At 49.4% G+C, this 11,019-nt stretch overlaps 1 protein-coding gene across 1 annotated transcript in view; it reads left to right on the forward strand.

Annotated features, from left to right (window-relative positions):
- LOC131898104 (WD repeat-containing protein on Y chromosome-like) overlaps positions 1-5,306 on the forward strand; it is a 45,095-nt gene extending 39,789 nt beyond the window's left edge. The window contains exons 17-18 of the mRNA XM_059249195.1: positions 5-102; positions 4,888-5,306. Coding sequence (XP_059105178.1) covers positions 5-102; positions 4,888-5,125 — 336 coding nt within the window. The 3' untranslated portion in view covers positions 5,126-5,306. The remainder of the gene's footprint in view (positions 1-4; positions 103-4,887) is intronic.
- Positions 5,307-11,019: the final 5,713 nt, after the last annotated feature.

Below are 11,019 nucleotides of genomic sequence, written 5' to 3' on the forward strand. Positions count from 1 at the left end.
CCAGACTGAAAAGACCCCTCCCCTCCGCTCCCTAGAAGGTCCTGTTGTTGAAGCGGAGGCGAAAGAAGATAAAAGCCGATGGTCTGCGCTTTGCTGCGGCAGGTCAGTCTGGAAAGAGTGCAGCCGCAGCCGTTCTTGGCTGAGGCCTGCAGCTCTCTCGGTTTCCTACATGCGTTACTTGTCCCTCAGCTCCCCAGGCTGTGAGTATAACTGAGGTCACTACCCAAGTGTCACCCATTGTGTCTTATCTATGTGATTTAACACCCCCATGTTTTATCTGGCTACCGCACATGACCAAGGCCGGTACAACCGTCTTTGCCGTCAGCTCTGTAGCTGGTGTTCCTGGCCTCAGCAGCACAAGAGGCAGTGTGACCTCACCGTCCCTCACACAGGTGCCCTGTGTAGCCCTTCTGGCTTCCTGAGGACATGGAGTGAGGAGGAAGGCCCCGGGGCTCCCGAAGTTGCGAATCCCAGGCTACCTCAAAGCCCTGTATGTACTCCAGGTCCCCGTGCACTGGAACATGGTGCAGGTTCTAGAGAAGCAGAATGAATATTCCTCTCCAGATCCCCGAGATGTTCTTCTCTAAGTCCTGGTCACCTACAGACCCAAGGAAACAGCCCCTCCAGTGTCCTCTGATGCCTCTCTCACTGCAGACTCTAGGTTTAGAGCCTGGGTGAGGGACAGCCCCATCCTCACCATGTGTCATGCTCATCATGAGCTCAAGCTCCTTCCCTGTGGAGCCTGTTTCCATCTCCACAGTTCGCTAACAGTAAAGACAGCTTCAGGGACCCTTGCCTTCCACCCACACCCCCAAAGTGCAAACAGAGGCATAGGGAGCGGGGGGCCCAGGGCATCCACTTTCCAGCTGGATCAGCATCCTTTATGAAACATTTTAGGAGTTTCTACTTACTTCTGTTTGCATCTTAAGGGGCAGCCCTTAGTCACTCGGCCACAGCAAAACTGGAAGATGAGCACGTTTGCAAAGCATGGAAGTGCAATGTCCTCAGTTTCTAGAATTCCCCCAAACTCTAACAGTTGTTTATCCTTGATTCTCTATCATCTGTCAGCTACTCATTTCAAAGCCCTGTCTTCAGCCTTCACAAAGTCTTGTTTTTCTCGTTATTTCCCATTCATATAATTTTCACTTTGTTTGGATAAGTTTATAATCCTGACCAAGTATACAAGAGGCATAGGCAGGTTTGAAAACAGACAGCTGATTCTGGGTCAGCACGCAGCTCTCCCCATTCGGGCAGAAGGTTACTGTTGCTGTCTAGGACACGAGAGCATTCACAGGGCTGTGAGCATTTATTTGCAGGGTGGGTAGAGGTGGAGTCGCTCAGACCACCAGTTCCTTTCAGAAAGCATCTACTACAGGGATCCTCCATGCAACAGATTCCCTGGAAGTCAGGTCAAGTTTTCCATGGGTAGCTTGGCTATACATAGAAAGCCAGAAAGGTCACAGGTCGGGGGAGGGAGGAGTTCATTGACAGCTCATAGGACAAGGTGCTCTTCTTTCCACTGTCTTAATGAGGCCCACGTGTGGAAGGTCTCCCACCCGAGGCCATCTGAGACATTAAGTTCAATAGGACTTGTAGATGGATTTTTCTTTAGGCCACTAGTTCACAAAAAAACAACACAGAGACTTATTAATTATGGAAGCTCAGCCAATTGCTTAGGCTTGTTTCTAACTAGCTGTTATAACTTAACCCATATCTTTTAATCGACATTCTTTTATGTGGCTTGGTTACCTTTACTTTGTAAAGCCCATGCTACTTGCTCTGCATCCCTGGCGTCTCCTACATACCATGCTTCCTCTGAGTCTGGCTCTAGACTCCTGGCATCTCTGCCTTTCTTCCCAGCATTCTCTCTGCCCTGAAAATCCTACCTAGCTATTGGCCATTTAGCTTTTTATTAAACCAATCACAGTGACATATATTCACACAGTGTGAAGGAATATTCCACAACAAAGACTTTGTTCATTCCTTGTTATATCCCTGGAGAACACCCCATTGGTGATCTCCACAGAGGAGGGAAGTGAGGCTTTGGGAGACTGCACTGCTCACCTACAGTTAAATCACTAGTAGGTGGCCAGGCACAGGTATGGCCTCACTGCTCTTTAGCTTCCCCACAGCTCTCCTCTGAGAACAAGCCTTGGGCCTTTATGTGAACATACAAAGAAAAGACAGAAACGCACCTGCTCTAAACATGGGGATGCCTTGGGCAAGTGGTGGATGACTGTGAACCAAGCTTCCATAGCCTGAAGAACACAGCCCCAAGGTTGGCACTAGGGCAACTCACTGATACGCCTGTTGCCTGGGGTCCTTTTAAAGTTGAAACAGAATGGTGGGAAGACATCTGGGAGAAGGTGCTTTCCGGGCTCAGCAGTGGGAGTCAAGGCATGGGAAGATGACTGGGAATCCTTTCCAAAGAGATGGTACCAGGAATAGATGGCCAGGAGGATGTGCATGGAGTAAAGTGGGGAATACACTAGCTTTTGGCAGGGATTATAGGACAGGCCAGAGAACAAGGGACCAAGATGGCAGCAGAACTCAGAGACAAACCATGTTGCAGGAAGCAGGTTAGTACCCCTCATTCCCCTGAACATTCAGATTTGTTTGTTTGTTTGTTTGTTTGTTTTGAAAATCATTCTGAATGTCTTTGGGGGAAGCCTATTAGACATTTACTTCACAGTATTTGTTGGGCACTGCTCTGTGCCTATACTGTACTGTAATCCAACATGGGGACACATCCACAAACAGAGAGGAGTCTGTCCTGAAGAGGGAAAGACAGGTCTCCAGCCTCCATCACTTCATCGCTTGGCTCTTGCATGATGGGAGGTATAGTTGTTTGTTTTTGCTCTTTTGGGGGACCAGTCACCCAGCTCCCAAATAAATCACACATGGAGGCTTATTCTTAATTATAAATGCTTGGCCTTAGCTTGGCTTGTTGCTAGCCAGCTTTCCTTAACTTAACCTGTCTCTTTTGCCTCTGGGCTTTTCCCATTCTCTTACTTCTTTAAATCTTACTCTTACTCCGTGACTTGCTGTGTAGCTGGGTGGCTGGCCTCTGATATCCTCTTCTTTCTCTGGCTGCTTCTCCTCCCAGATTTCTCCTTCTTTTAATTCTTTTTGCCTGCCAGCCCCACCTATCCTTTCTCTTGCCTCACTATTGGCCATTCAGTTCTTTATTAGACCATCAGGTATGTCGGTCTGACTAACAGGTAAGGCAGAGGCAGGACCGGTCCAGCCAATCTTTCCCTGGGGCTAAGTGGGATGATGAGTGTCAATGGCCCAGACCCCCCCCCCCCCCCATTCCACTGGAGAGAAGCACACTGGACCGGGAGTCTTGTCAAAGCAGGAACTCGCTTTATTGCATCACGAGTGGACTTATATAGGTTGGGATGATGGGGAGATGGGGTGAGGATAGTGGGCCAATGAGATGATGCCATCTCAGCAGTTACTAGGCAGAGACGATTCTAGGTCGGTAGTGCTGAGTCTCTCGTATGTGGAAGTCATGTCTGAGGACAGGTCGCCAAACTCGAGCAAGGCTCGGGAAGTTACACTGGGCCTCACACCAGGCTTTATGGGGCCCAACAAGGTGTTTTAGACAGGTAAAGTAACACAGTTTCACAGAGTTAAACAAATGCAACACAAACAAAAGTAACACACCTTAAAATAATATTCCTCAACAGGAGGAGCATGGAGCACTATGGGAACACTGGTACAGGGGATGCTGGGGGAGAAGGTGTTTGGAGAGATGGAATTCATGCTGATACCTGAAAGATATTAGTGTAAACACTAGGATGTGGCCACTTTAAAAGGGGTTTAAAAGGAGACAGAGGTGTTACCACATGGATGAACCTAAGGATATTGTGCTAAAGGAAACAAACCCGTCACAAAATGACAAATACTGCCTGATTCCAAGGCACAAGGTACCCAGAACAATCAGACTCATCAGAGTCAAAGCAGAATGGCGGCTGTTAGAGGAGATGAGAATGCAGAGATGTTGTTTAATGCCCATGTGTCCAGTGTTGTAAGGTTTGGGAGCTGAACTTGGTGGAACATGGATATAGTCCTGGCACTTGGGAAGGCAGGAAAATCAGGAGTTCCAGGTCACCCTCAGCTATATAGGGAGTTTAAAAGGCCAGAGACCAGCCTTAGGCTGTATGGGACCCTGTCTAAGAAAACTACAAAAGGAAGTAAGTTCTGGAAATGAATGGTGATGGTGGTCGTACAGCAGTGTGAAGGTACTAAATATGTATTTGGTTCAGGCGGTCAACTTATACGACGTACTTTATCCCGCAATTAAAAATAAAGAAGTGAGAGGACTGGAAAGATGACACTTGTTAAAAGCACTTGTTGCTCTTCCAGAGGCCCCGGGTTCAGTTCCCAGCACCCACACAGCAGTTCACAACCATCTGTAACTCCAGTTCCGGGGATATGATGCCCTCTTCTGGCCTCCACAGGCACTACACATACACAGCACACAGACTCACATGCAGGCAAAACACTCATACATATAAAACAAAAATATTTTTCAAAAAAAAAAAAATAAAAAGAGAAGATGTAAGAATATGAAAGTTCAAAGCCCTAAAGGAAGAGAGAAGAGGGACAAGTTCTGGACCTGAGTTGTTCGATGTAATTGAAATGGTGTTGGGGTGGGGAAGCAATTGGAACAAGAAAAGAACTGTGACAGGTGGGAGCAGGTGGCTTTCTGAGGTCCCTAGAAATGACCAGAAAGAAAGAGTTGATGACATACAGCCAAGGGGAAGGGACCATACAGACACGTGCATTTGGAAGGCATGCTGGGATGCTCAGTTGGGGGCTCTTGTAGCTGCCAGTCTCCAGACACCCCCCAAAATCCTCACACTTACTCTCTTCCCCCAGACTGCTGCCAGCAAGAAGAAGGCCTCACTGGAAGATGCCCGAGCTCAAATGGCCCAGCATTTACCAGGGCCTCCGGTGCCACGAGGTCGCCTGTGTGTCTGCTCCTGGGGAGAAGCCAGATCTGTCCATCATTGGTGCGGACGCGTTCACCATCAGTTTCCACAGCCAGGAAAGAGAAGCGGAGCTGCTGGGAAGGAAGGAACTCTCACCCTGGAGCAGTTTCTTGCCCGAGTGCTAAGGGCCTCCGCTTCCTTGCTTGGCTAGTTCTTGCCTGTGTAATGGAAAGGTCTAACTGATATTGAGCTTTGCCCTGTGGGGGCAAAGGAGAACAAAAAGAAAAATGTTCTCAGCCCAGGTGGGCTCATGCCGCAGCAACTAGAGCTGAACTTTCAGAGAACAAGTTGGATTCACAGTGTTCATTCTGGAGAGCCAATGTTTGACTGTGTGGGAAATCCAGAGCAGGTGGCCACAGCCAGCTCCTCCACATTCCACCTACCCCTTAGGGCATCTGCCTCTGGGGAGGCTGAGGGCAGGGCCGAGCAGGGAGGCTGCTGGGAAACACAGATGACATTTTGCTAGTGTGCTTTTTTCCAGGGAGGCCTGCTTTCAGACAGATGTGGTCTCCCATCAATTCCTAACAATACTCTGGGTATAGACACTGTTAGCAGCCATCTTACCAGTGAGGAAATGGAGACTTCCAGAAGGCAACTGCTCTAAGAGATAGAGATTTATCAAGAGGGGCTTGGCTTTTCCTCTACCTCAATACTCAGGAGAGGCTAGGTGTGGCTCTTAGGAGCTGGGGGGTGGCAGGGGTGGGGATCAGTCCCTCTGTGGCCAGTACAGGTACCAGATCAAAGGTGCTGGTGGCCGTTCTGTCCCCTTTTAACCCTGACCACACCTGGCCTGCCAGAGAAAGAGATCTGCAGACTGAATGATGTTCCGGGTATTGAGATAGATCACTGGATTTTTCTGGTTTCCTTATAAGAGACACATGGGAAAGAGGGGGAAGAGGAGGAGGAGGAGAGGGAGGAAGGCAGGGTGGCCCCCAGAGCCTGGAAGAGGCAGACAGGATGCACTGAGACACCCCCAGAGCACGTTCTGCGCACACCTTGGTTCACAATAAACATGTGTTTGAAGGCAGCTTATGGTTACTGTGTGCCAGCGGCAGGCCCGGAAAGCTAACACAGACCCCATGCTTTCTAGAAGGCGTCAGAGTCCCGCAGCACGTGCAGCCCAGCCAGTGCTGAACTGCTGTTTCACTTCCTCACGCAGTTCACATTTCATGCGTGTGTCAGGCTCCTGGTACACTCTGGGGACATAAACGGAACTAGGAATCTGCTCTCTTTTCCAAAGAGCATGCAGCCTGGTGGCACAGAGATGCATATCACTATGAAGTAGCACTGTGAAGGAGAGGGGGCGGGGCTCAGGAGATTGGGGGCGGTCCCTGGGGAAGGGGTTCCTGAGCAGGGGTTTGAGGAACAGGTAAAGGATGTCCTCCCATAATGCGGCTCACTCCTGGGCCATCCCTGTGTGGAGCTCTGTATCTATGAACTAGTGTGTGTGTGTGTGTGTGTGTGTGTGTGTGTGTGTGTGTGTGGACAGGCAGGGCTACCATGTCAAGGAAACAGAATTTGGGGTGAACTATGGTCCTTCTCACCAAAGCCCCAGGCCTGCCTTAACGCCTCTTCCTCCTCTTCTCATTTTCAGGACCCTCTTCAGCCAGACCAGGTTTCCATACCAATTGTAGGACAATAGCACCCAGCCACTGCTCTTAAACCAGGGCAGTGGGAGGAGTGGAGGGGAGCGGGAGAGGGGACGGGGACATACTAACTCAGGGAGAAAATGATGCCATAGGAAGAATGTGATTCCACAAGATGCTGGCCAGAGTTGGGCTTCTGTTACCCCACAGGCCTAGGCCCACAGGTCTGCTCTCCTGCACCAGAGGTGGCCCCAGTCCTGACTGTGCCCTCCCTGTGTCCTGGAAGCTACCAAAATGCCATCTACCACACTGGTGACTGGGCTGACGCAGTCTTTTTTAAAATATTTATTTCATGTCTATGAGTGCTCTATTTGCTTGAATGCCTGCATGATGGAAGTGGGTATCAGGAGAGGGCATCAGATCCCCTTATAGATGGTTTTGAGCCACCACGTGGTTGCTGGGAATTGAACTCAAGACCTCTGGAAGAGCAGCCAGTGCCCTTAACCACTGAGCCATCTCCCCAGGCCAAGCCATTAGGTCTTAATCACACAATTTTATTATTTCTCTGAGGAATGGAGTTAGAAATGCTTTGTGATGAGACAACTGTATTGTAAGTGCATCAGGGATGAAGTCAGCTATTGGCTGACACAGATCCTTCCAGAAGATCCCAAGCAGGAAACAGGTATGAGGCTGAGGGCAAGACCTGGGGAAGCCAGATGGACAGACAGACACAGGACACTCGAGTCCCTTGAGTTTGCGGGGTTAGTCTCTGATTTCCAGGTCTTGATTCAATGGGCAAAAGGCAAGTACAGTAATCCCTTGATAAATCGAGCTAAGAGAAGTCTGTGTTCTTCAGACCTAGTGTGTGCCTTCCACCCCTAGCCCTGGCTCCCCGGGATACACATGGACTCTCGAAGTCATTTACTGCCTCCAGGTACTGCCTCCAGGTGACCATTCGATTTCCTAATTCTGCCTGTCCGGTATGCTTTTGGAACGCAGCAGTGAGTGGTCCCTTCCACGGCAACCATTTGTAGAAATCACCAGAGCACATTTTGTGCATCCTCATAGGCCTGGTCTCCTGTCTAGTTTTCTGGCCGATCCTTTGGTTTCTTCTGACACCCTCAATACTAGCCTTCTGAAGGGTTTTCATGTGGAGCCTATTAGCCATTCAACAATAGTGGCTGGGTCACACACCTCCGCTTGAGACGGTGAGTTCGTGTAACTCAAGTTCCTCTTGGGTTCATGTGGAATACATCTGAGCATCCACACTTGCTACCTGGACCACTGCCTGCTCGGTCTGTTTCAGCTTGGCCTTCTGAGTTTCACACCCAGAGTCCTGCTGTTGAACTGAACGGCCACCGTTCTTACTGTGGTCCACTCTTTGGACCATGTGCTTTCAGCTGGGTTTTCATTGACCAGCCAGTGGCCTGTCCAGCACAGAGTAGGCTGCCTCCTCCCTGAGGACAAGGGCTCAAACCTACACAGAACACACAACAATCCAAACAGCCAGAACACACAGCTGGTGTGGGAAATGCATCAGCCCAAGAGTGCAGAATGGACATTTTGCCGTCTACACATGTGCCCTGAGAGGTAACACCATAGGCTTTATTCTCATGGCTGCTAAGCCCAGGACTCATTTGATCTTAGATATATACCATCCAATAAGGATAAAGAGGACTTTAATCAGGTTGCCCCAGCAGCTTTACCTGTCAGGTGGCCAAATGCCCCGCCCAGGTTAAAAGCTTTGGTCTGGTAGGTGGGAAGCATCCAAAATTCTCAAGCAAAACTTAAGATCCTGAACTGTTGTGTGGATCGGGGTAATTCCAGTCAGTGATCTTTGATTGTATCTCAGATCCAAGAGTTGTAAATGACATTTTGTGAGAGGATGATGGGACCTGATGCTACAGCTGTACCTGGAGTGTTTTCTTGGGCACAGCCGGAGCCAGTGTCAGGACAGAAGGCCCCTGTGAGAAGTGCATGGGAAGATGTGTGCTGAGCCTGAGAGTGACTGGCCCTGTGTTCACTGCACCATTTTCTGCCCATAAAGATGAGAAATGAGAGCATTATAGTAATAACAATAAGTGCGGATTTGGTAGTTAAGGGTTTGTTAAAAGATGTTTTCACACATTTGTGTGAAAGCTGTCAGAATCCAAAAGGAATTGTGTCAAGCCGCAAGCAAAAAATAGTAAAACCCGGAGGGACCTTCAAACTTTGCTAAAACCACAAGGACCACCCACACCCCAGCCTTCAGTGAAGGCAACTGTGCCCATACAGAGAATCCTCCCGTAAAAGCCAACCCCGTGCCCAGCCCCACTCAGGTCACCCATCCTGACTCTGTCAATCCTTGCCTGCCTTACTCTTGTCTCTAGATGCCCATAACCGTCAGTCATGAGCCCAAGGATTATGGGTTAAAGTATGTTGTGTATTTCTCATTTTGCCTTTGAAAGCTCCCTTCGAGTGCGCCCACACTTTCCACCACTACTCTTTGAGAATGTGCTCAACTGACTTGGGCAAATGCGCAACTCAGAAGTCCCTCATCGGTCAGCACGCCTTTGGGACCATGAAGAACCGTCTGATGCTTCTGGGCTGCAAATTATAGTTCTCTAGACATCATTGGCACCTTCTGGCTCACAGATGCCCTGGAACCTAGAGGGAGCCCTGGGCACCCACCAGTAACAAACAGACTGGGGTTCCACTAAACAATCAGGAAGCAAGGCATGCTCCCGATGCATAGCACTATGGATATAGAAAACTCTTTCAGACAGCACCAAAGGGGGACCACGCTTGTGTATGCCGTGTGCTGGGGTACTGGAGACTCAGGGACGGGTCAGCAGGCAGCTTACCAACTGTCATCAAACCCACAGTGGATGCTCACTGTGCAAGATCCTAAGGCACTGCTCTAGTTGCTTCAATACCCTTCAACCACCATCATGGAGGCACGAGCTCCTTCTACAGAGGGAACTAAGTAGCTGAGGGCGACGCCAAGGTCGTGTGGACCTTGGAAAACCACCAGGATCTAAATGAGTTATCAAGCACTTGGTAATCTTGTCCAGACCTTCTTCCCTCCCCTCAGCTGGGCCCATCTCTGTACTTTTCTATATTTTGTTCATCATAAATGCAACTCCAAGCACATTGGAATTGGAATTGGTTTGCTTGGATAAGACTTGCTGGAGTTCGTATGCTGGAGATGCTGCCCTCAGGAGTTGGTAGGTAACTTAGGGGACCATGCTTACCTCTGTTTAGAGCAGAGCAGGACTGGCAGCTCCCAGTCTCTTTGGCTCCCTCACACAGCAATCATCTCTCAAGCACTCCATCCTTGAGGGCATCCACCGTTCTGTGATGCAGTCAGGGAATTTTCCAGATCTAGTGCTGTGCCAATTGCATTTCAGCTTCCAAAATGGATCTATCTTTTTATAATGTGCCCACCCCAGACTACCAAAATATCAACCAACATAGCAGGAAATCTCCAGGGTGGTGTCTGTGCACATTAGGTATAAGCTTCCCAATGCCCAAACTGAAGTTTTCAGACACAAAAACACACACACAGCCTTGCATTTGAGTGAGGTCTCCAGCTGTGGCACATTGGTCAAGGAGAATCTGGATAGAACCTTGCTAGCAGGCATGCTTTTGAAGACGATACTGACCAAATCTGCTTTTTCTGGGCTTCCTGGCTGACATGAGGTGAAGAATTTTCCTTTGCCACTTGCTGACAACCATGGTTCCCTATGCTAGGGAGCCAAATGCTACTCTATATAGCAAAACCTTGAAGGCCAACAGAACTACTGAAGAACAATCGAGCCCAACCATGGTGGGATTTGGCTTCAGACAGAATTCACCAACGCTGTGAACTTGTAATACTGGGCAACACTTGAGGGAACTTCTGGGCTTACAGTTGTAGAAAAACCTTGGGTGGGTCCTCATCAGCACACCTGCCCACACAGTTGATCAGCCACCAGAGGACAAGGGCCAGGCCGGTCAAGGGTGCCAGCAGGGTCTGCCAGGGGGGATCTGAAGCTACTCTCTGCAGGCACTGTGCCGTTCTGAGTCAGCGACGAAGCCAGCGGTTTAGAAATGACACCACAGGGTGAACTTTATTGAGCTCATGAGGCGTTCACAATGATCACATGATCGGACAGCTCCCGTGTCACACTCCACGGGATAGTGCACTGTGTGGGGAGTTACAGCCTTGCTTCGCATGCTGCTACAGCTCACTAGCTGCGCTGTAATCGTCGGGTTTGTAATAACGAAAGCAAAATCACTCTACAGGACAGACTTAGTTCTGGAAAGCCCTTGTGCGAATCAGACTTCGTCTCATTTATAAACACCACGGCCACACACATGCGGAAATGGAGAGCAAAATGCAAAAGAACCCAACCTTGGTGAGAACCGCTCCCAGATGCTCATCATGGAGCGCTGGACCAGCAAGTGGAGTC

This window comes from Peromyscus eremicus, chromosome 23, assembly GCF_949786415.1.
Source record: "Peromyscus eremicus chromosome 23, PerEre_H2_v1, whole genome shotgun sequence".
NCBI classification, from domain to species: domain Eukaryota; kingdom Metazoa; phylum Chordata; class Mammalia; order Rodentia; family Cricetidae; genus Peromyscus; species Peromyscus eremicus.